Source organism: Gymnoscopelus microlampas, assembly GCF_963454915.1.
Source record: "Gymnoscopelus microlampas genome assembly, chromosome: 8".
In the NCBI taxonomy this organism is placed as follows: Eukaryota; Metazoa; Chordata; class Actinopteri; order Myctophiformes; family Myctophidae; genus Gymnoscopelus; species Gymnoscopelus microlampas.
In genome coordinates, this window is record NC_139945.1 from 3,045,242 (window position 1) to 3,071,965 (window position 26,724).

General features: G+C 42.5%; 1 protein-coding gene across 1 annotated transcript in view; it reads right to left on the bottom strand.

Annotated features, from left to right (window-relative positions):
* Nucleotides 1-8,987: 8,987 nt before the first annotated feature.
* sidt2 (SID1 transmembrane family, member 2) overlaps nt 8,988-26,724 on the bottom strand; it is a 101,144-nt gene continuing 83,407 nt past the window's right edge. Inside the window, exons 15-28 of the mRNA XM_084065179.1 lie at nt 25,751-25,866; nt 23,794-23,867; nt 23,192-23,258; nt 22,724-22,797; nt 22,115-22,238; nt 20,333-20,450; nt 18,764-18,900; nt 17,640-17,748; nt 16,508-16,584; nt 16,178-16,224; nt 13,468-13,573; nt 12,158-12,268; nt 10,119-10,232; nt 8,988-9,671 (exon numbers count right to left, since the gene is read on the bottom strand). Coding sequence (XP_083921305.1) covers nt 9,609-9,671; nt 10,119-10,232; nt 12,158-12,268; nt 13,468-13,573; nt 16,178-16,224; nt 16,508-16,584; nt 17,640-17,748; nt 18,764-18,900; nt 20,333-20,450; nt 22,115-22,238; nt 22,724-22,797; nt 23,192-23,258; nt 23,794-23,867; nt 25,751-25,866 — 1,337 coding nt within the window. The 3' untranslated portion in view covers nt 8,988-9,608. The remainder of the gene's footprint in view (nt 9,672-10,118; nt 10,233-12,157; nt 12,269-13,467; nt 13,574-16,177; nt 16,225-16,507; nt 16,585-17,639; nt 17,749-18,763; nt 18,901-20,332; nt 20,451-22,114; nt 22,239-22,723; nt 22,798-23,191; nt 23,259-23,793; nt 23,868-25,750; nt 25,867-26,724) is intronic.

Genomic DNA, 26,724 nt, shown 5'->3' on the forward strand with positions numbered 1-26,724 from the left:
GTGAGCTTGTAGATCGTCTATTTGCGGTGCACGGCACCAGCGTGCAATATAAATCCGGCATAGCTCTAAACCTAAACATAAGCCCTAAACCTAAGTCCTAAACCTAATCCCTAAACCTAAGCCCTAAACCTAATCCCTAAACCTAAGCCCTAAACATAAGACCTAAACATAAGACCTAAACCTAAGCCCTAAACATAAGACCTAAACATAAGACCTAAACATAAGCCCTAAAGCTAAGCCCTAAAGCTAAGCCCTAAACCTAAACCCTAAACCTAAGCCCTAAACCCAACTCAAAAAAAGAAAAAATCGAACCATAAAATAACCATTTCTCTTGTGAGGGCCAAGAAAATTGTCCTCAAAATGTCTATTTCTCATATTCTACCATATTTCACATTTAAACCTCACAAGTATAGTAATACGTCCCTGTCCGCACGCACGCACGCACACACACACACACACACACACACACACACACACACACACACACACACACACACAGTAATAGCGTATAAACTTACAGCATATAGTACAAACAACAGCGACGTTTCAAAATGCATTGTTGACATGAATCAATGTCATAATAATAATTACATTTAAAGAACAACAGTGGTGTAAAGTAACTAATTACATTTACTCAAGTACTGTACTTATGTAAAGATTTGAGGTATTTTCTTTTTTGTATTTCCAATTTCCAGTACTTTTACTTCTACTCCACTACTTCTCAGACGCAAATATTGTGGCCAAAGGTGGCCGGGAACAGGGTGATCAGCCCAGAGCTTGCGTCATTCCCAATTAGTCACAAGAGTCGCCTTCCTATTGAATGGCAGGCCTCTCATGGGACTATGCATGGCAGGGGGCGTCCTTTTCCCTGAGTCAAGCCTAAGCTGACCGCATACTGTACCTCCTGGCTTGCTACTTCGATACATTTTCAAAATAGGTTTTGATTTTCTATTGGCTAGGTATTAGACTAAACAGTGGGTATTTAGGTTGTTAGTTAGGCCTAAATAAGGTACCGTATTTTTTATTTGCAGTTGTTTTTCTCTATTTGTCATGTCACTGTGGTGTATGTAATGTGGGACTACGGGTGGAAATCAGTGTTGATTTCGTCGACTAAAACTATGACGAACATTTTTTCACTGACGAAAACTAAATAAAAACTATTCTATGATGACTAAAACTAAGACTAAATATATTGACAATTTCGTCAACAATTAGAAACTAGACTAAAATGTCAGTGAGGGACTAGTGGAGAAGAGATCCAGTAGAACTAAAAGACGAGTCATTTTATGTTTGTTTGCGCTCGGGTGTTGCGCTCTGAAAATAGCCGATCTACTAACTCACAACGCGTCGCAGTGCGACGCGTTGTGAGCTAGTAGATCGGCTATTTTCAGCATGAAAACAAGTGTAAAATCAGCCTTTACGCCGCCATCAAGGCACCGCCAAAATACATTTTAGTCGACTAAATCAACTGTAGATTTAGTCGACTAAAACTAGACTAACAGTAAAACATTTCAGATGACTAAAATATGACAAAAACTAAATGGAGTTTTATTCAAAAGACTATGACTAAAACTCAATCAAAATGCTGTCAAAATCAACACTGATGAAAATAAGCTCCCAGCTAAATCCGGCATGTTCTTACATGAAATCATGCGTGTTCATTAACATGCACTGTCCCTGAAATAAATACATCAAATAAGTAAGTACAGACAACGAGTGTATCAGAAAAGAAACCCTTTATTCAGTAACCAAGCCTTTACATTACTCTCAACATTTAAATAATTGATTTTTTATAATCTTATTTCTTTTATGATACAGTGCAAAAAATATGTCGTCAGTTAGACAAGGGTGGTTAGGACACAGGAAATACAATCGTAGCCATCCTCCTAGGAGGCGGGGCAGCTGGGGGATTCTGACCAATCAGAGTACAGTATCAGATTCCTTTTTTTTTTTAAAGATTAGAACATTCAAGGCCACCGACAATCTGAACATTTAGAATAACGCAACGCACGCACACGCACGCACACGCACACACGCACACACACACACACACACACAAACACACACACACACACACACACACACACACACACACACACACACACACACACACACACACACACACACACACACACACACACGTATTACTATACTTGTGAGGATAGCATTATTTTACGAGGGCAATTTTATAAACGCAATTCTTATTATTTCTTGCCATTTTTTTTACTCTAACCGTAAAGCCAGAAACCAGCCTCGCCAATGAAGATTATTAGGAGCTGGAGAAGTTTGACGATATGTAATAAATGATACACTTTCATTGTTCATAGTGATTCAGACATTTTACTAGACGCGTTGTGAGCTTGTAGATCGTCTATTTGCGGTGCACGGCACCAGCGTGCAATATAAATCCGGCATAGCTCTAAACCTAAACATAAGCCCTAAACCTAAGTCCTAAACCTAATCCCTAAACCTAAGCCCTAAACCTAATCCCTAAACCTAAGCCCTAAACATAAGACCTAAACATAAGACCTAAACCTAAGCCCTAAACATAAGACCTAAACATAAGACCTAAACATAAGCCCTAAAGCTAAGCCCTAAAGCTAAGCCCTAAACCTAAACCCTAAACCTAAGCCCTAAACCCAACTCAAAAAAAGAAAAAATCGAACCATAAAATAACCATTTCTCTTGTGAGGGCCAAGAAAATTGTCCTCAAAATGTCTATTTCTCATATTCTACCATATTTCACATTTAAACCTCACAAGTATAGTAATACGTCCCTGTCCGCACGCACGCACGCACACACACACACACACACACACACACACACACACACACACACACACACACACACACACACACACACACACACACACACACACACACACACACACACACACACACACACACACAGTAATAGCGTATAAACTTACAGCATATAGTACAAACAACAGCGACGTTTCAAAATGCATTGTTGACATTAATGCCGGCAGTATAAAATAAGTTAATTCCCAACAACGATCTCGTTTCCGTGTTTAAGCGTTATTATTGGTATACGTCGTCGTTATCTTTGTCGTCATCGTTAATACGTAAACATCGATTACAACAGTTACAGCAAACGGTGGCAACCTCACCGTTTCTCCATATCGGGTTCGGGGACCGCCGGGTGGTCCAAACGGACCCTTATGGGTCTGTAACTCTGAGACAAATGGAACCAAACGGACCCGTAAGGGTCCATTTGGTTAAAATATGAAACAGAGTATTTTACAGTGTATTCTGGGGGTCCAGTTTAATTCAGTGATTCCCAGCCATTTTTCATTTCAAGGACCCCCAGTTTGATATGCATTAGACCACGGACCCCCATTGTATATGGCTTTTAACTCTGTAACCCCCCAATCTATACTTGTAAAAGCCTCAGTGTTCATTTAACTTTGAGTGAGTTACAGACCTGTAAGGGTCCATTTGGTTCCATTTGTACACTCTCAGAGTTACAGACCTGTAAAAGGGTCCATTCTGACCCCTGGGGGCCCCCAGACCCTACGTTGAGAAACAGTGGTCCACCTTTTAAATCTTGATTGGCACGTCAAGTGTCCATAATGGGGGGAGGGGAGAAAAAAAAAAGGGAGGGCTCAAGTATCTCTCCCTCGCTCGTCCATTGGCTGTGAAAGGCTGAGACGCGACTTCGCGGCCACTGTGCTACGGCCGGCCAATGAGGGCTGTCCGTTTGGCCGCTAGCCGTTCTTTTTTTGGGGGAAAACCGTTTGGCTTGTTGTTGGCCAGCAGGTGGAGCCAGAGAGACAGATCATCAGCAATAAGGCAGAAAGAGGAAGGACGGACCCCCCCGCTCACACATTGGCTTGGAGACGCGTCCCACGCGGGTCTACGCTTCCTCCTTCGCGTCCTGTTTGGGAGGAAAAGGGGGCGGAGCGTCCCGTTGCAGAGCGCTCGCGGCGCTGAAGCGTGTGGACGTTTTCAGGGTTCAACGTGACTTGAAGGGGCATTAAAACCCCAGGATGATGTTGTAGTTTGTTTTCTAGTTCAGGTTCAAAACTACAAACATGGCAGACATCGGCTTCCAGAGACAAGGGCCAATGAGCAAGCATGATGGACAGTACTGACACGCCTACAATCTAACACGCCCGTTAATCATTTGATTGGCTGCAGCTGTGTTGCTTACATCAGTGGTTCTCAAGGGGGGTCCCCTCAGGATTTTATTTTTTTGGGGGGGTGGGTCCCCAGATGACAGTGAAGTGACAATTTAAGGACTTTTAACACATCGGGTGCCAAACACGGCTCAAACCGTGTTTTCACAGAGTAGCGATTTGGTGCCGAACACGGTGCAGACCATGTTTTAAGTATTTTAGTTTTTTTTTTTTTTTCCACAAGGGGGGGGGGGGGGCTAGCGCTGCTCTGGAATCACCCATGAACACTCTAAGAAGTAAGGGACAGACGGATCACCGTGGCAACAAATTTGGCTCCCATCCGCTTCCATTCTATCTCCTTGCTAAAAACCTCTGTATCTCCTTAACTTTTTACAGTGGGCAAAACGAGTCCTCGATTGCTCCTCAACAGTGACTCACGTGAGACATGTTGTTGTTCCAGTCTTTAGCCAGGACCATCCATCGTCGTCCACGCATGCATTGTTTACGTGCGTGTGCTCGCCATGCCATGGAGCCTACAGCTCTAAACAGCGGTGCAAACAGTGAGATTTCTGGCACTCAACGCACCCATTGTGTTAATACCTAAAAAAAATATAACATTACAGCATCAAAAGTAATCAACAAACTACATTATAAAAACTGGTCAAACGTTGGCCAAATTGTCAAATAATATAAGAAATAGCTGATAGCTGTTCTACAAGCTCACAACGGTTGTGAGCTTGTAGATCTGCTATTTTCACAATATTTATCTGGGGGGGGTCACTGGTTCAAATATGATTATTTTGGAGGGTCACGGTTGAGAACCGCTGGCTTACAACATCACTGTGTACTGTTAGTACAGTGATTATGCAGCCTGCCATGTTTTTACCCGGCTGTAGTTTTTTTTAACCTGAAGTGTGGAAAACAAACTACAAAAATCAGCCTGTTGGTTTCATGGTCCTTTAACTTTGACCGGGCGCCAGCCTATAGAGCAGGGACGTGCACAGATAGACTCTAGGTGGTGCTAGAGCACCTGCCCTTTGCCTTCTTGACCAGAAGTGCCCTTTTGAAAAAAAGAAAAAAAGGTTTTTTTTTTTTTTTCAGTTTACAGCAGGGGTTTTCAACAGGGGGTCCGGGACCCCTAGGGGGTCCTCAGAGTTACTACAGGGGGTCCGCCAAATCTTTATGTGATATGATTTTTCTTTTTACCATAACCACTCGAAACCTAGTATTTCTGAGGAGAAATTTAGCCAAAAAAAGCAGATCTACAAGCTCACAACGCCTCGCGCTGCGAGGCGTTGTGGGCTTGTAGATCGGCTATTTTGGCAAAGAGGTATAGGTGTAGAGGGAAAAAAGCTCGTAGCGCGGCACTCAGTGCCGCGCTATGAGCTTGTATATCTGCTATTTTGAATAGCCAAAGGTGTAAAATAATGCTTTTTAGCTCAAATAAAAAAAAATGACAGATGCGTTCCAGGTCTTAATGGGTTAATACATTGTAATTGTCCTCGATAACTAACATTAAAAATTAAAAACACCTTAAATATTTGTATTTATTTTAGAAACAGTTCATCTTTTACTCAATAGGGGCACAACGCCCCGTCGCACGTTGATGATGTCATTTGTCCTTGTGTGGTCCAGCCCTGAGGAATGTTATTAGCGTGTCTTAATAAAAAACAACGTAATTCTTCCTACGGTTAATATGACCATCAAAACAATATTTTAAATACATTTCTATTAGCACATGCATTCCATAGGGCTGGACCACACATGGACAAATGACATCATCAACTGGTGACGGGCATTGCCCCCCTTCAGAAAAAGGTGAACAATTTCTAAAATAATTTTGAATTTCTAAAATAAATAAAATATTGAAGGTGTTTTTAATTTTTAATTTTAGGTCAATTAAAAGGGGAATTTAGGGCAATTATAATATAAGGCATATTTGGCTTAGTAGCCAGGAATCCTTTTAACACATTGGGTGCCAGCATTTTTTCATAACAACTTACGTTGGGTGCCAGCATTCTCCCCATTGACTGCGCTTTGCTGTTTAAAGCTTTAGACTCCGTGACCAGCAAATCCACGTAAAAAAAAGCATCCATTCATGTTGAGCGATGACCCTGGCTACAGCCTGGATCGATAACATTTCACTCGCGAGTTACAACGGGGACGGATCGCGCATGACCGGTTTTCCACACCGGAAACAGATTCGGAGATATAGGCGTTTTAAAGAAGTTAATAGACAGGAAGCGGATGGAAGCCATGTTTTTGTTTCCGGTGATCTATCTGGCAGTTCCTTCTCAAGATCACAATGGGTACTCCCAGAGCTGCTCTAGCCCCGCCCGTGTGGAGAAAAACGAAAAAAACAAAAAGACTGAAAACGCGGTTCAGACCGTGAACGGCACCAGAGCGCTACTATGTGAAAACACGGTCCAGACCGTGATCGGCACCCGATGTGTTAAGAGTTTCAGCAGGCCAACCAGGCTCTTAGTGAATCATGACCATAAAACATTAGATTATGTTCACCAAAATGATTGGAAAACACGAGGAAAAGGCAAAGGTCTGCGTACATATTTTAAGAATGAAGGAACTACTTCTCCCACAAGCCATTGCGAACACCGTTCCCATGCTTGCAGCCAAAACGACCGGTTAGCTTTGCTTCTTCTTAACATTAACCGTTGTCTTTATTATAGTCTTTACTGTATATTGGTTAATAGTGTTAAAATACTAAATATTATAGTTGATTGGTAGTGATTTCCGATGATGTTTTTCATGATTGTGAGAGATGTCGCTGGTTTGCGGGGTAGTTAAGTATTTCTTCTGTGACATTGCAAATTAAAGTGTTTTTCTTAACCCATTAAGGCCAAAACGTATGTTGCTATCATATCAGTGGTGCTCAAACTTTTCCATGTCAAGGACCCCCCAAAATGATATGTATTTGGCCACCAACCACCATCTCAAAATAGTTTGTAATCCCCAGAAGCAAAAGATTTGAGTTAAAAATGTATAAATGCAAAGATTTGCCCACATTTTCACGATTTTTCAAAAATAGCAGATCTACAAGCTTGCTGTGAGCTTGTAGATCTGCTATTTTTGAATAGCCAAAAGTATGAGATAACGGTTAATGTGGTTGAAATCTAAAATGACGCGGATGCGTTCCAGTTCTGAATGGGTTCAAACTATTCTTTAGGAACACATTTAACAACACAGAGTGGTAAGTCTACGTTAGGTTGTTATGACGTTGTCTCTGATAATAATACAATTCTCTATTCACCTTATTCCTGACCACGCCCAGGAAGTAGGTAGGAGGGTAGGGGAAGTGTGTGTGGGGGGGGGGGGGGCCCATATCAAGGGGTTTCCTGTTTACCAGTGTTGCCATGTCTGCTTATAATAAGCGACTTTGGGCTTGATTCTTAAAGGACAACTTTGTTTTTTTACAACCAAGGTTTATATTTTAGCTTGTAATTAAAGTAAATAAATGATGAGTGTAATTTTTTTTTCATTTACTGCTTTCTATAGTTTTAGCATTTTTTGCGATATTTTTTACAGTGGGCGGGGGCATTCTGTCCGGTGGCTAAATATGCCTTTTTTACACAATAAAAAAGGTCCGGCTGTCTGAGATGGCCAGATGTGAGTTAGTTGGGGCTAGAAGAGCTACTGTAAATAATAATAAAGAAAACGCCGGGTTAATGTGTTCAAAAAATACATATTTAGCCACCGGACAGAATGCCCCCGCCCACTGTAAAAACACTGTAAAAAAAGATTGTGAAAATTGCTAAAACTATAGAAAGCAGTAAATTTAAAAATTGTAACACTCATCTTTTATTTACTTTAATTACAATCTAAAACATAAACATTGGTTGTAAAAAAACAAAGTTGTCCTTTAAGTGTAGTTACTTATTTTGGCTTGCTTCCTAATGTCTTTCCTAAAGGACCCCCCAGATTAATATGAATTTGTCCGCGGACCCCCATCTGAAAATATTGTGTGCCAGGGACAAGATTTTTTTTGTTAAAAATGTTTCAAATATATAAAAAAAAATCTCACTTTTCCCCCCCAATATTTTTTTGAAAATAGCACATCTACAAGCTCACAACATGTCGCGATGTGACGCGTTGTTAGCTTGTAGATCTGCTATTTTCAAATAGCTGATGTAAAGTGGTAACAACTTAGCCTAGTCGCTTTTTGGAGGGCTTGTTTTCATAGACCTGTCCGCTTGTTTCTCTTGCAACATCTGGCAACACACTGATTACCTGCATTACACCTGTAGCCTGCTAGGGAGAAAGTGTTCACATATTGAATGAAGCAGCAGAAAAGGGTAATGGCCAGGGCTGCACATAACTGGTGCGCAGGTGCGCATGCGCACCCAAAATAAATAATGCGCGGCACATCAGACGACGCGAGGCGCTTTTGCGTACCAACAGCTGGGACAGGCATTTCCAAGCTTTTATTTTTTAGCAAAACTAAAAAATAAAAGCCTGGAGATCGAGGCTAGGAATTTACTTCCTGAAGCCACACTCACACAATCACGCTAAAGCACACGTCGGCCCCATGTACAGCCATTAGGCACAGGGGGACGGGATGCATGCTGCGCGTGATTGTGTGAGTGCAGCATGCATTGACACACAGACACGCTGCGACTCGCAGCCAGCAGCGGCTGTTAGAGGCACTCGTCACCGATGATGAACGCACCTTAATGGTGCAAAATGTGCCGTGAACGTCCCAATCTGGCGGATAAAAGCAGGGCAGCACAGGGCACCAACCTTGGGGGGTTCACCAAACCGCGTGAGAAGAAAAGAAAACGGCGAAGATCAGCGGAATTTGGAAGCAGAGCGTCCTTTTTTCTCGCGCAGCATCCCCCCCCCCCCCCCGTTGACAAAACTGTCCCGGTGGGCACCGTGCTGAACCCCCCCTTGACAAAACGGGACGGGACCATTTATTTGGTGCGCACCAAGTCACATCTGCAGGTGCTCTTCTGAGTACTAGAGCTAAAAAGTTATGTGCACCCCTGGTAATGGCGCCGCCCGGAGAAGGACCAAGAATAAGGTGAATGGAGAAAAAAAAAGAAAAGGTGAACGAGGGACGCTGGAACGAGTGTAAACCGACTGTGAAGCTCTATAGGAACTAGAAGCGCCCACGGCTTGACCGCACTCGGCGGCCATTTTGTCCTTTGTAGTTCTCTTTCAGGGAGTCAACACTCCCAACGCAAGTCAAACAAACTACAACAACAGCAGCAGCAGCAGCAGGAAACCGGCACTCCCCCCTGCTGCTGTCAGCCACATTCCTGCAAGGTATCATGGGAAATGGAGTCTTGTTGGGGCTTGTTGCGTCGCAGATGCGTTCAGTGCAACCGATCTCTGTGTGAGTGAGTTGGAGCTCCCGAGCTGTGCTTCTTTGCAAGCGGATCAGGTATAGATCTTAGAACACGTAGATCTTGTGGATCTAGAAAAGACGTGGATCTGGTCTCTCTGGGGGATCTAGAAAGCGTAGATCTTGTCTCTCTGGACGGCGTCCAGGTCATCGTCCATGGTCAAGAGGACCTGTAAAAAGTAAAAAAGTATCAATAAAACCACAATCTGGAAATACTCTGTTACAAGTACGGTATTCAAAATGTACTTGAGTAAAAAGTACAAAAGTATTGGCATCAAAATGTACTTGAAAGTAACGAAAGGGAAATGTACCGCATTGTGAGCTTGTAGATCGGCTAATTGTCAAATGGATGAAATATATATCCGGGCTTATAATAATCTAAATCTGCAACTTATACGCGCACGCGCACGCGCGCACGCACGCACGCACGCACGCACACACACACACACACACACACACACACACACACACACACACACACACACACACACACACACACACACACACACACACACACACACACACACACACACACCCACACACACACACACACACACACACACACGCGCACACACACACACGCGCACACACACACACACACACGCACGCGTACGTACCAGGAAGGATCCGAACATGGCGATAGAAGACAGGAAGTGCCAGATATCGTGGTCGTCGAAGAAGGAGAGCAGGATGCAGTCTCTGTTGTGTTCACGAGACTCTGCAGGAGTTTTCTAAACACATGGAGAGGAATCATCAAAGGACAGCGGCACTGTTAAAGGAGAATTCCGGACTACCTTTTTCTTACCTTATACGATATTATTATATCCTATAGGACGTGTGGTATGGTAGAAAAAAATCATAACTCCATACCGACAATCCATGCACTAGATCGCGTATTTGAATCGCTCAAGTAAAAAACATTTTTGGCAGGTCGTTCATATTAACAGAAAACTCTCCAGTGTTTGTGTTAGATGCTCCCCTCATGAAGTCTCGCAAGACGAGATTTCATCCAAGTCAGTTTGAAAACACTATGGCGGCCTATTTAGGACAAAAACACTGTGGCAAGGTTTCTGTCAATATGAACATCAGCTATTAAAAAATTGAGTTTTGACACTTTTTGACACTTTATAATAATATCATATAACGGTAAGAAAAAGGTAGGCCGAGATCTTCTTTAAACACTTTGTTAACTGGTCCCTGATGCTTTTAAGGTGCCGTCTGTGTGCAGTTCTTACTTCTAGGTTATAAACAGGGGTGCACATAACTTCTTTGGTCTAGTTCTCAAGAGAGCTGAGAACTCTAACTCAACCAATTTGCAGAATATTTAGCGAAATTTGTTTTATATAAAAAGAACATCGGTCTTCACGACCAAATAGGAGGCTACAATGCAAAGCGTTTCAGTGGAGCCGTATGAATATTTTGAGAACATTTGAAAGCAATTAATCCGTCAAGAAAACTACACATGATGGCAGACTGCTTATTTTAATTGATCACAACCCATCAGACGCGTGTAGGACTACAGTATCGCGCTACCGTATTTGTTGTGCATATCCTGGAGTCGCTGGTGCAAGACAAAATAAATACTGCAACGTTACTTTAGCCAACATGACATAATGAACCACTGACTCACCTAATAATAAAAAATAATAATAAACTTTACTTATATAGCACCTTTTATGACATGAAATGCAGCTCAAAGTGCTTTACAGAGCAAGAATACAATTACAGAAGAAGTACAACTAATTTAACAATAAAGCAAAAAAAGCTAAGCAAAAGCATGAAACAACATTAAAATAATAGCAAAAGGCAGTGAATCAGGAAAAACAGTGAGGACGTGAATAACAACACAGAGATTTAAAAATCAACTAAAAGCAAGCGTGAAGAAATAGGTCTTGAGCTGTGCTTTAAAGCTGTCCACAGAGACTGCCTGTATTAGGTGTAATGGGAGTTTATTCCATACTGTCGGTCCGTAGAAGCAGAATGCTGCTTCACCGTGTTTTTCATATGTCATTGTAGGCACCCCAACAGGTCAGCACTTGAAGACCTGAGGGGCCGGTTTGGAACATATCTCTCTAGGCAGTCATAGAGGTAGGAAGTTGCCAGACCCATTTAGAGCTTTAAAAACAAGTAAAATAATTTTAAAATCAATCCTAAAAACAACCGGGAGCCAGTGTAGTGAAGCTAGAACTGGAGTGATATGTTCTCTCATCCTAGTTTTAGTTAATATTCTGGCTGCCGCATTTTGAACAAGTTGTAATCTGTCAGTTGTTTTCTTTGGCAGGCCAGAGTAGAGTGCATTGCAGTAATTAAGCCGAGAGAAAACAAAAGCGTGGATCAACGTTTTTGCCATCGTCCAACGACAGATAGGCTCTAATCCGCGCAATATTTCTAAGATGAAAGAAGGCAATAATCATTGGTAACATGATTAATGTGTGTATTCAAATTACATTCAGAATGGATTCAATTTGTGTGGACGGTTCAAAGAGAACGCACCAAAAAACGCACACTCCATGTGCGTTCTTATTTACTTTCCACCAGCTGGCTTGGTTTAAACCAACATCGGAATTTCCTCAAAAAAAGGGGCGGATTTCACACTAGGAGGTGTGTGTGTGTGTGTGTGTGTGTGTGTGTGTGTGTGTGTGTGTGTGACACTGACCTGCCAGGTGCTGAGGCCCTGGAAGAAGAACCAGAGGGCGAGTCCCCAAACCACCGCCGTGAACAGAATGAGCACCAACGCTAAACACTGGATACGCTCCCCACTCCGCAGCTACACATACGAACACACACACGCACGCACGCACACACACACACACACACACACACACACACACACACACACACACACACACACACACACACACACACACACACACACACACACACACACACACACACACACACACACACACACACACACACACACACACACACACACACACACACAGTGTCATCATATCGGTATCGGCAAGATCGGCCGTAACCCATTAAGACCGGGAACACATCTGTGTCATTTTAAGATTTCTTTGGATATATATAAAAAATAGCAGATCTACAAGCTCATAGCGCGGCAGCGAGTGCCACGCTATGAGCTTGTAGATCTGCTATTTATGAAAAATCGTTACCATTTGTGCAAATCTTTGAATATATATTCTCCAAACAGTTTTTTGAAAAAACGTGTATGTTGTTGTATCAGTGGTGCTCCAACTTGTCCATGTCAAGGACCACCCAAAATGATATGTATTCGGCCGCAGACCCCCCATCTCAAAATATGTTGTTCCCAAAATATGTTGTTCCAGGCACCCCCCATCTCAAAATATGTTGTTCCAGGGACCCCCATCTCAAAATATGTTGTTCCAGGGACCCCCATCTCAAAATATGTTGTTCCAGGGACCCCCACCCCCCCAGAAGCACAGATCGGAGTTAAAAATGTTCGCTTTAATATATATTCAAAGATGATCCAAGCACCACCGAAGAAGACAACACAGAGAAATCATATGAGCACAAACAAAAAAAAGCCTCCTTTCATGTTAAAGTCAAATTTTCTCTGATTTCTGTTGTTTTCTAAGTGCTTTTCAAAATAAAAGCCACATTCAAACGGCCATAGCTCTGGAATGGAGGATCGCGGCCGGCCAATTATTTTTTTCCCGATTCTACCGGACCCCTGTGCGTGTAATGAGCCGATCTCTGTGAGGACGGCGGTGCACGGAGCACGGATATTCCATGATTTTTCAAAAGGTACAGTACTTTTTTTTTTGCTGGCAAGGGGACGGTAGACGGAGGAATTAATGAATTAATTCCTTGGCAGTGAATGAGTTAATTGGAAATATTGGCTAAAATGTCAATACCGTGCATTCCTAATTTCTCTACGACTAGAACATCTAGGAGCGTTTAAAAACACACACACACACACACACACACACACACACACACACACACACACACACACACACACACACACACACACACCTTCATGATGATGTAGAAGGCAAAGTACAGCAGCAGGTTACAGATGGCGATGGCCAACAGGTATGAGGCAAAGTCACTGGGTCTCTCTATCAGACCATAGGCACACCTAGAGAGAGAGAGAGAGAGAGAGAGAGAGAGAGAGAGAGAGAGAGAGAGAGAGAGAGAGAGAGAGAGAGAGAGAGAGAGAGAGAGAGAGAGAGAGAGAGAGAGAGACAGAGAGAGAGAGAGAGATAGAGAGATAGAGAGAGAGAGAGAGAGAGAGAGAGAGAGAGAGAGAGAGAGAGACAGAGAGAGAGAGAGAGAGAGACAGAGACAGAGAGAGAGAGAGAGAGAGAGACAGAGACAGAGACAGAGACAGAGACAGAGACAGAGAGAGAGAGAGAGAGAGAGAGAGAGACAGAGACAGAGAGAGAGAGAGAGAGAGAGAGAGAGAGAGAGAGAGAGAGAGAGAGAGAGAGAGAGAGACAGAGAGAGAGAGAGAGATAGAGAGATAGAGAGAGAGAGAGAGAGGAGAGAGAGAGAGAGAGAGAGAGAGAGAGAGAGACAGAGAGAGAGAGAGAGATAGAGAGATAGAGAGAGAGAGAGAGAGAGAGAGAGAGAGAGAGAGAGAGAGAGAGAGAGAGAGAGAGAGACAGAGAGAGAGAGAGAGAGAGAGAGAGAGACAGAGACAGAGACAGAGAGAGAGAGAGAGAGAGACAGAGACAGAGACAGAGACAGAGACAGAGACAGAGACAGAGACAGAGAGAGAGAGAGAGAGAGACAGAGACAGAGAGAGAGAGAGAGAGAGAGATATAGAGAGAGAGAGAGAGAGAGAGAGAGAGAGAGAGAGAGAGAGAGAGAGAGAGAGAGAGAGAGAGAGAGAGAACAGAGAGAGAGAGAGAGAGAGAGAGAGACAGAGACAGAGACAGAGAGAGAGAGAGAGAGAGAGAGAGAGAGAGAGAGAGACAGAGACAGAGACAGAGACAGAGACAGAGACAGAGACAGAGACAGAGAGAGAGAGAGAGAGAGAGAGACAGAGAGAGAGAGAGAGAGAGAGAGAGAGAGAAGAGAGAGAGAAGAGAGAGAGAGAGAGAGAGAGAGAGAGAGAGAGAGAGACAGACAGAGAGAGAGACAGAGAGAGAGAGAGAGAGAGAGAGAGGAGAGAGAGAGAGAGAGAGAGAGAGAGAGAGAGAGAGAGAGAGAGAGAGAGAGAGAGAGAGAGAGAGAGAGAGAGAGAGATATAGAGATAGAGATAGAGATAGAGATAGAGATAGAGAGAGAGAGAGAGAGAGAGAGAGAGAGAGATGGGAGGGATGACAGGAGAGGAGAGAGAGGATAGGATAGAAGAGGGAGGGACAGGAGAGGTGAGAGGAGAGATAATGGGCGTTCAACTAAGTATCTCTCTGAACTTCTAGAGGTGTATACCCTCCCCCCAAGGTCACTGTGGTCTGCGGGGCCAGTTGAAACTTGAGGTTCCTAAGTCAAGTTTAAAGCAGGGGTGACCGATTTCAATTCAATTCAATTCAAAACTATATTTCAGACACGCAGGGGGTCCATATATCATACAAATAAGACATACAGTATAGAAGTAAAAAAATAAAAAGAATCAAAAACAAATAAGAACATACAATTATATACAAGTCACACGTAGAGGCTGTTTCTCCAGTGAATCCTTAGCCTAGATGAGTACCTGAGACAGCTTTTCCCAGGATTGACCATATCCTCAATTATACTGTTCCTGGACTCATCCAAGCGAGACATGAATCCAAACATGGAGTGCCTTCAGAGAGCCTCACAGGTGTGTATACCGCATGACACAAATAGGTGACTGGCACTATGCCATCTGGGGACCTTAAGTAAAATCCTCAAGGCATCATTATATGCCACCTTGAGCCTCCGCATACTACCCTTCTTATATGAGCACCACAAGAAGGCTGTATACATGGGAGTACAAAATGCTTTAAATAGAGCACATTTAACAGGATCAGAGCACATACTGAACCTTCGAAGCAGCATGTTGGCCTGTGCGTATAGAATGCGGCACTGCCTGGAGATATCTCTATCATCTTGTAGATTATCAGTAAATATATGACCCAAATACTTGATTTCCTGACACAATGATAAAGGACTGTTGCTTAAAGAAAAGGCTGTGAAAAACAATGTCTTGTCATCCTTGCATCTCACAATCATGATACTACTTTTTTTTGCATTATATATAATGTCATGGTCTGTGCCATACTTGGAGCAAATTTTTAGTAGCTGTTGTAACCCTCCGCTGTACGGGCTAAGTACAACCAGGTCATCAGCATACATCAGATGATTGATGATAGAGTTACCAACCAAACAGCCCGTATTGCAACTGAAAGATCATTCATATAAACATTGAATAAAACAGGAGACAAAATCCCCCCTTGGCGTACCCCATTACTAACAGAGAAGTGGGCGGATAGTGCATTACCCCATTTGACATGCATTTTCTGACCAAGCCTTTTAAATAAAGTTTTCAATCAAACCTTCACTATTTAGCTGCATCGTTAAGGCTGATTTGTACATCGTCGTACGACGCTGTCGCTCGGCGGAAAACAGCCGATCTACAAGCTCACGAAGCTTCGCAAAGCTTTGTGACGCATTGGCTGTTTTCGGGCCATCGACCATATTCACACGGCGGCCATTTTGGACTTATGGTCTATGCAACACACTGCAGAAAATAACAACAGCGAGAAGAACTTACAGAGACCAGTTCACTATGTTCCCCATCACCAGCAGCACCGCACGGTCCTACCACACACACACACACACACACACACACACACACACACACACACACACACACACACACACACACACACACACACACACACACACACACACACACACACACACACACACACACACACACACACACACACACACACACACACACACACACACACACAGACACACACACACGGGGGAGGGAGAGAGGACCAGGTTATGTAAGGCAGTGATGTTTTTTGTGCACTATAAACTAGTATATCAATATGAATGGTTTGACACATGGTGCTGGTAGTACAGTACTCACAATGTACATGGGTCCACTGCATTGTCTGATGCAATCTGTGTACATGACGTACACTATCCTGCGCATGATTCCAGAATCTGGTGCACACGCACACGCACACACACGCACACACACACACACACACACACACACACACACACACCCACATTAGATTACTGGAATTACAAACTAAAAAATCACACCCAGTGTGAAGTGGGCGGTGTGGTCACAGTGGTCATCACAGTGATGGAAGTGATTCACTTAAAAAAAAAACATAAAAGTGTTTCTTTTAAGTCCATACTGCTATTCATAGGGCTGCACATGTGTCATGTGTTTCGCTAGCCAATCACAGTCCTGAATTTGCAAAGTCAGCCAATCACATTACACAGGGACGCGGGAAGTACTTTAGAGCAAGGGGTGCTGGTAAACGGGACACATGCGCGCGCGCGATTTTTTTCGGGTTTCCCGCGGATAAAGTTACTTTTTTTGTTACTTTATTTCGGTTTTAGGGTTAGGGTTAGGGTTGGATTAGAGTTATGTGATTTAATTATTTTGGGGGAGCCGCGCCCACCGGGGAAAATCTCTCACACACACACACACGCACGCGTTCAGCCTTTTTTTTTTTCCCCTCACAACGGCAGGGGGTGCTGCAGCACCCTCAGCACCCCACTTCCCGCGTCCCTGACATTACAGCTAGTGGTGATGACACAAGCTGTAATGTGATTGGCTGACTTTGCAAAAGTATAGATTTGCATTGACTGTGGAAGGGTTAGGGTTGTAGACTGCGTTGTAGACTATTGGCCAATCACGGTGCAGGATTGGTCAGTGTCCAAACCTCACTTATAGGGGGCGGTTACACCGCCCCAAAAATGATGTTAATGATAACATATCAAGATTTTCAAGAGGGCCCTGATCCATGTGTGTGTGGGGTGAGACCAATACATCATTGAAAGGACATTAATGAGTGCTGTCTGTTTTGTCATTTCATTGCACTTAAAGACTCTCTATTTGGCTCTTGGCAGTGTAACGTGTTGCAGGCATTCTGTTTTCTCTACTTATGTGTATGTAGAGCAGTGGTTCTTAAAGTGGGGTCCAGGGACTACTGTAATGTAATGTACTGTACTGTCCTGTATAGTATAGTAGTGGGACTCACCCAGTCTCCAGCGGCCCATGTAGTACAGCTGGATGCTGAGCAGGATGCTGGCCAGGATGTGGATGACTGAGAACACGATCCAGAACACCGTGTTGCCTCTGCCAAACACCTGCATGTGAACAACAAGCATTAGAACACAGTGTTGCCTCTGCCAAACACCTGCATGTGAACAACAAGCATTAGAACACAGTGTTGCCTCTGCCAAACACCTGCATGTGAACAACAAGCATTAGAACACAGTGTTGCCTCTGCCAAACACCTGCATGTGAACAACAAGCATTAGAACACAGTGTTGCCTCTGCCAAACACCTGCATGTGAACAACAAGCATTAGAACACAGTGTTGTCTCTCCCCAAACACCTGCATGTGAACAACAAGCATTAGAACACAGTGTTGCCTCTGCCAAACACCTGCATGTGAACAACAAGCATTAGAACACAGTGTTGTCTCTCCCCAAACACCTGCACGTGAACAACAAGCATTAGAACACAGTGTTGCCTCTGCCAAACACCTGCATGTGAACAACAAGCATTAGAACACAGTGTTGTCTCTCCCCAAACACCTGCATGTGAACAACAATCGTCAGAACACCAGAAATAACCCCTAAAGGTGTGTTCACAATGTTTGCGAAGATATTTGGCCGAGCGGCGCGGTTACACGACTTGTCATAACGTTGCATCGAGCGGCTAGAGCCAGGCGAATGGGGGGCGACGCCAATTAAGTGTTTTTGTCACTTTCTGAGTCTTTGCTCTGGCTGAAAAATCCCAACTGAGGCGAAAGTTCACTTATCAATTAATGTCTCGACAGCCAATCAGCATTTATGTTGTTCTGCAGGATGACATCTGTGTTAAAAAGTATGTTTTTTTCCTGCTACTGGTTTGTATGCTGTGTTCTGTATGTTTTTTTAATGGGTTTCTTAGTTGTTATATGTTGGCTGTTTTTATGTATTCATAGAGGACCACAATGGAGATAAACCTTAGGGCTTTCTTGTGTTTTTATCCTCTGTGATATCTTGTATCATTCTGTGTATGTTTTTGGAAGTGCTATTATGCTCCTCATTGTGTGCGTGTGTGTGCACGTGAGTATGTGTGTGTGTGCGTGTAAGTGCGTGTGTGCGTGCTCACCACTCCCAGCACAGAGAAGAAGATGACGCCGGCCAGACAGGCGTATGCAGTGTAGGCACTGGCGTTGATGTCTGGATGTCTCTTCTGGTAGAGCTTCAGCATACACAGCCCTGCTATCATGTACATGAAGGACGTGTCTGTCCAGAGAAACATACATTTAGAACATAACATAACTATAACATACACAGTAGTGTTGATTTCGTCGACTAAAACTATGACGAAAAACGTCCGTCGACTACCTTTTTACACTGACGAAAACTACATAAAAACTAAATAAAAACTAAATGAAAACTAAATAAAAACTAAGCTATGATGACTGAAACTAAGACTAAATATATTGACAATTTCGTCAACAAATAAAAACTAGACTAAAATGTTAGTGAGGGATCTAGTGGAGAAGAGATCCAGTAGAACTAAAAGACAAGTCATTTTATGTTTGGTTGCGCTTGGGTGTTGCGCTCTGAAAATAGCAGATCTACAAGCTCACGACGCGTCGCGCTGTGACACGTTGTGAGCTTGTAGATCTGCTATTTTCAGCATGCAAACGAGTGTAAAATCAGCCATTATGATGACATCAAGGCACCACCAACATACATTTTAGTCGACTAAATAAACAGTAGATTTAGTAAACTAAAGTCTTATGATATTTAGTCGACTAAAACTAGACTAACAGTAAAACATTTCAGATGACTAAAATATGACTAAAACTAATGGAATTTGATTCAAAAGACTAAAAAATGTACTTAAAGTACCAAAAGTACAAAGTAGTCATTATGCAGAATGTCCCCCATTTCAAGTTTTCAAATGTATACAATCTTTTGAAAATAGCCGATCTACAAGCTCACAATGCGTCGCATGTATATCTGCTATTTTCAAATGGCCCAAATGTATATAGGGCTGAAGTGGTTACTGTATGTTTTGTTATGATAATTAAAGGAACTAGTAACTAAAGTGTTCAAATAATTGTGGTGGAGTAAAAGTACTGAAAATTGGAAACACTCCAGTAAAGTAAAAAAAATCCTCAAAAGTGTACTTAAGTACAGTACTAGAGTAAATGTACTTAGTTACTTTACACCACTGACAGAAACACACACCAGGCTTATTAAATTGAACTAAAACGAATGAAATAACAAAAAACAGAGAACATTATTGTTAGGGTTGTCCGATATTGGCTTTTTTACCGATAACCGATATACCGATATTGTCCAACTCTTAATTACCGATACCGATATCAACCGATACCGATATATGCGGGGATTATTGTGATTAGGGTAAGCTCAAATTTCATATCACACACACCATATACAGTAAGAACTCCTGTAACTTATTTATAAAGCAAAAAAAAAAAAAAAAAACGATACCGATATTTTCCCGATATCAATTTTTATGCTAATATCGGCCGATAATATCGGGAGGCCGATAAAATCGGACATCCCTAATTATTGTCACAAGTGGGTGAAATGATGTTTTGTACAAAGCTCCATGGTTTTTATTGTTTCCATCTCTCCTGCTCTACCCTATACGTCTATCCTCTGAGCCAGGAGAGGAGAGGAGGAGGTGTTTATTTACCGAACTGGAAGTTGGTGTAGTTTGGACAGACGTGGTAGCAGGCACTGAGCAGGCCCTCCATCATCAGAGCTGTGCCCATGGCGTAGAACAGACCAAAGTGCTTGGGGATGCCGCACTCCTAGAAAGACAAAGCAACAAAATACAACATTCACGACTGAAATGTAATATTAGGCCAAGTCCCAATCTGTGATTTGTGAAACAGCATGAAAGTAAAACAAAAGTGCTTAGGAAGCGAGATACAGCCTTTTTCAGTTATAAGTTAAACAAGGAGTGGATGGAGCTGCAAATCTTCAGATAATGATATCTTGGGTTCTGAACATTTTTTCCCCATTTTTTTTTTCTTCATAAACACGTCAAACACGTCATTGGCACGTTGCGCCATAGCGGTAAAACACGTCAATGGCACTCAATGAGTTAACAGTTATCACAATATGTAGAATTATGATGTTTAGGTATTATCATTGTTCGACCAGTTGAACAGTGTGTGTGTGTGTGTGTGTGTGTGTGTGTGTGTGTGTGTGTGTGTGTGTGTGTGTGTGTGTGTGTGTGTGTGTGTGTGTGTGTGTGTGTGTGTGTGTGTGTGTGTGCGTGTGTGTGTGTGCATGCGTGCGTTCTAACACCCCTGATATTATTGTTGTTAATGAAAACCATAGGGAGGTGTTCATTCTTGAGGTCGCCTGTACTTTTGATAACAGCTTTCCTAACCAAAGTGCTAAAATATCATCAGCTAGAGCTGACCATCTTCACAGCTATAGGCTACAGATGTAAACTTTTGTCTTTTTTTTAATCTTTGATAGCCTATAGGGCACAAGTTGGTTGTGAGGGGCCTGCAAATGGCCGGCCTCTCCAAAAGGAGGGCTAAAGAATTAGCAAGGTACTGCTCAATATCAGCTATTATAGGAAGCCGCTCAATTTGGAGGAGGCGTTGTTTCCTTTACCCCAATCTGGGAACTCATCTTCAAATAATAAGGAAAACCGCGTCCCCAGCGTTTTTCACTTTTAGCTCTTTCCATACACAATTTACTTAGGAATTATGTTCAATATGAGCGGGTGGCTTAAAAGAGCCATTTTGGCTGTTTTTGTTAGTCCAAGAGAGAGAGGGTCCACGGATCCATTTGGTTCCGTCTGTCTACCCTCGCGGAGTTAAATTTAGATCGCGATGTAACGTTACCGTGCGGAGACGCCGGGGAGATCATTCTCAAAGACAGACAACCACACCAGTTACCAACGGATATAACTGACACGGTATTTATAAACACACTTGTGTGGATTACGAAACAAATTTTAATGAAACCTTGACGTGCGTTCCATATGCGGACCATATGTTTCGCATCGCAGACATAGAAAGTCCGTGGAGACTGAATCGGTTTTGATTGGTTAAAGCACGGCTTGCTTCCGGATCTAAGGCCTGCCCACTTGTAGGCCACTTGGAGGCCAATGCACACACGTTATGAAGGACCTGTTGTCTGCTGTGTTTGACAAGTATGCCAACATTTGTTTTTATGTAACAATGTTCTGCCTTATATGCACTTTGTAACTGGCTGTTTTCCCTCTATCTGACTGCACTGGACTGGCAGTGTTTATGTCCTTTGGACAAGGCATTCTTGTACTTCTGTTTATGTGAACATAAATACATATTTCAAATGTGTGTGTGTGTGTGTGTGTGTGTGTGTGTGTGTGTGTGTGTGTGTGTGTGTGTGTGTGTGTGTGTGTGTGTGTGTGTGTGTGTGTGTGTGTGTGTGTGTGTGTGTGTGTGTGTGTGTGTGTGTGTGTGTGTCTCACCAGTGCGTTGAGGTCGTTGCGGACCAGCGCTCGGTTGTGGACGATGTCTCTCTTCAACACGATGAGGAGGAACAGCAAGCCCAGCAGCACGTAACCTAGGTTACTGAGGATGTTGTTGAATGCACTGAGAGAGAGAGAGAGAGAGAGAGAGAGAGAGAGAGAGACAGAGAGAGAGAGAGAGAGAGAGAGAGAGAGATTTCACTCAGCATGTTTATATTACCAGACTTGTGAGGCGATTTCATGAATTCCATTTAACCCATTAAATTCTGGGAACGCATTTGTGTCATTTTCAGATTTATTTTGCTATTTAAAAATAGCAGATCTACAAGCTCATAGCATGGCACTCGGTGCTGCGCTATGACCTTGTAGATCTGCTATTTTTGAAAATAGTCGATAACCCTAACCGCTGAATCTGACCATAACCACAGTCTTTTCCTAAAAGCAAGTCTAAAAATATGATAAAAAACAGGAACAATGTCTATTTACCAAAGTCCAGTATTTGTGGGAACATTTTCACACACACACACACACACACACACACACACACACACACACACACACACACACACACACACACACACACACACACACACACACACACAGTCCTACCTCAGAGCTCCCAGTGGGTGAGCACAAAAGAAGTTGTAATAACAGATGTCCTGATTCCCTGTTACATTAACAACCTGAGAGAGAGAGAGAGAGAGAGAGAGAGAGAGAGAGAGAGAGAGAGAGAGAGAGAGAGAGAGAGAGAGAGAGAGAGAGAGAGAGAGAGAGAGAGAGAGAGAGAGAGAGAGAGAGAGAGAGAGAGAGAGAGAGAGAGAGAGAGAGACAGAGACAGAGAGACAGAGAGACAGAGAGAGACACAGAGAGACAGAGACAGAGACAGAGAGAGTTGCTGTTAGGTAGAAGTTCAAAACCCTGTTCCAATGCATCCTATGTAGTAATTATTTAGTCGCAAGACTTTCAATATTTTTCCATTTGTATTGTTATTGATAAATAAACACCTTCAGGTGCTTAATCACCTTGTTAGGGTTTACCCACTACCCATTGATTATCACTAGCTTAATGAATGAATACCGTTTGATAGGTGATGACCAGCTGGACCACTGGAAGGGCGTAGAACACAGCGATGGTGGCGATGTTCCTGAACACACAATGACAACAATAACAACATTAATATTAAAGATGTTCCTGAACACACAATGACACAATTAATATCTGTTACCATTTTTAAATAAGTGATTAATGATAATGTACAGTGCTTTAATGTTTTGCTGAGTTTTGTGCTATGTGTATTGTTGCTGCATATCTGTGTACTGTGTACTGTATGTGTGTAAATCAGCGGACCGGTAGGCAGCGGTTCCGGTAGGAGACACAAAGGAGACTCTTTGTGACTCCTACCAGAACCGCTGCCGGTCATCAAATTATTGGCTTAGGAATGAGATAAAAACTAAAAAATATCCATGAATTCAAGTCTCCATGGGGTGACTAATCGTCATTTTGGAGGTGAACTATCCCTTTAATGGGTTTTGGTAGGTAATTCCAGATTTTGGTGGCAGCATAGAAGAATGCATTTTTACCCATGCATGTTTGAGCTGAATTTTGGGGGAACGAGGTCATACGATCTCCAAATCTCTAACAAAAACACATTTCTAGCATGATAAATGTTAAACACTCACCAGAAGTAGATCTGGTATTTCTTGCTGAGGATCCTCTTGTCCTTGCGGGCCAAGTCAGCCACACACAGGAACTTCTGGAGCAGGAGAAAATCAAGCACACTTTAATGAACACAGTCAACAATAGCTTAACTCTATTACAATTACAGGAGAAAACTTCAGTTACCTATCTGGGCTGTATATTAGAACAGAGTATAAATGGTCGATGGCTCTTTCAGTTATTGGAAAGATCCATGCAAGGACTAAGTTCATAGCTAGGATAGCCACATTCCTTGATAAATCCACCATGAGGACACTGGCATCAGCATTAGTCCAATGCCATTTTGATTACACCTGCCTAACATGGTACAGTGGCATATCAAAAAAAAAAAAAAAGACAAACTACAGACGGCCCAAAATAAATGAATGAGGGTAGTCCTTTATCTCTCCCCAAGAAGCCACATTGGCCAAAACCATTTTAAAGAATTAAATGGGCTCCCCGTAGAAGACAGAATAAAACAACTGAGACTTATAATGGTCTATAACATTTTAAAAGACCAATGTCCAAATTATTTTAAAGGTTATTTTCAGAGCGTTAGTGACTACCATAGTGTGAATACAAGGGCCAGTGTAGCTTAAACCACCAACATTAAAAAACAAGGTAGGTAAGAGCTCATTCCAATACACAGGGGCGGAGGAGTGGAATAAAATCCCACACAAAATAAAATTTGCACAGTCACTAAATAGTTTTAAAAATATGTTGAAACATTGGCTGATGGGCAAGTTAAATTAGAGTCAGGGACCCTGTTGGTCTGCATTGGTCTTGTTTGTTGTATGACTGGTATTGGATGTGATAAATGTAATGTTCTATTTATTTATTTATTTTATTGGTTATTGAAGAACGTCGATGTTGTTGAGTGCTGTGTTGCAATGATTTTAATTTAGTTAAGGTAAAATGGCAAATGTGTTGATAGTTAGAAACCATGATGTAATCATTTATGTGGGACCTCAACGGAAATAAGTCCTTGGACTTTTTGTGATATCCTGATATATACTGTACTGTGCACCTCGGTGAATTTGTACCAGAAATTATCAAATCAAATCAAATCAACTACTTTTATGAGAAGCGACTGAGAGTTAATCATATACAGTAGCTATAGTGAACAGGATAGGAGACAGAGAAAAGTAGCTCTGTGTGTGTGTGTGTGTGTGTGTGTGTGTGTGTGTGTGTGTGTGTGTGTGTGTGTGTGTGTGTGTCTCACCAGTGCGTTGAGGTCGTTGCGGACCAGCGCTGTGTGTGTGTGTGTGTGTGTGTGTGTGTGTGTGTGTGTGTGTGTGTGTGTGTGTGTGTGTGTGTGTGAGAACCAGTGTTGATTTCGTCGACTAAAACTATGACGAAAAATGTTCGTCGACTACCTTTTTTCCACTGACAAACTAAATAAAAACTAAATAAAAACTAAGCTAGTATGACTAAAACAAGGACTAAATATATTGACAATTCCGTCAACAAATAAAAACTAGACTAAAATGTTAGTGAGGGATCTAGTGGAGAAGAGATCCAGTAGAACTAAAAGACAAGTCATTTTATGTTTGGTTGCGCACGGGTGTTGCGCTCTGAAAATAGCAGATCTACAAGCTCACAGCGCGTCGCAGTGCGACGCATTGTGATCTTGTAGATCTGCTATTTTCAGCATGCTACCAAGTGTAAAATCAGCCATTACGACGCCATCAAGGCACCGCCAACATACATTATTGTCGACTAAATCAACTGTAGATTTAGTCGACTATAATCTTGTGATATTTAGTCGACTAAAACTAGACTAAAACTAAAACATTTCAGATGATTAAAATATGACTAAAACTGAATTTTATTAAAAAGACTACGAATAAAACAACATCAAAATTAGCTGTCTAAAATCAACACTGGTGTGTGTGTGTGTGTGTGTGTGTGTGTGTGTGTGTGTGTGCGTGTGCGCGTTACCTTGGTGCGCACGATGTTCTTGTCGGAGTCGATATCGGCCAGCGTATCGTAGTCGTCCTCCTCGACGGAACTCAGCGACTCCTGTCGGCTCCGCCCAACGCTCTCCAACGAGCGCTCTGATTGGACAAACAGATACATAGATTCAAGCTATAACACTTTCTATGCGTTTAACTCAACGTACACAGAGAGAATCATCAGCGGTCAGATTGGAGCCAGGTGGGGATTTAACCCATTAAGACCTGAGGAGGCCATTCTTAAAAATGTTTTCTAAATCCTAACAGTTTTTTTTTTAACTCTTTGATCGATTTTCGTGTTTTTAGTAGTTTTAAAGTTGTCATAAAAGTTTAGATCCATATTTATCGATCGATTCACTGTGTGTTTCCGGAGCAGGAGTCTCTGACTATTGCTCCGTATGCAAAACATTGCATCCGGAGCTATAGTGTCCCCTTCACTACAGGCCGTTGGAAACACGCGTCTCCTTGGAAAAATGGACAAAAAAAAAGAACAGAGATACAGGCGAAAGAAAAAAAACTACAAACATGGAGTCGACAGGAACGGAATGACGCTATAGCCATTATTTCCATATCCGTTTGTGCTACAATTTTACTGCTCCCTTCGGATTCAAGATCAGACCGTGATCTTCTCTAAAATAACAATAATTACAAACGCGCGTCTAGCGCGTCGACGGCCAACTGGACAAACGAGCAATTGACTCGATAACGCGTCGACGGCAGTCAAAGAGTTAAAAAAAAATCTAGATTTTTCAAAAATAGCCAAATAAATCTAAAGTGACACAGATGCGTTCCAGGTCTTAATGGGTTGAACGGCTCTTTCTGTCCAATAAATGTCAAGACATCTCCGTGTATCAATCATTTGCCATAACCGGTATTTGAATCATTAAGAGCAGTGATTCTCAAACGTCTTAATGTCAAGGACCCAACCAAATTGATAATATGTATTTGTCCGTGGACCTC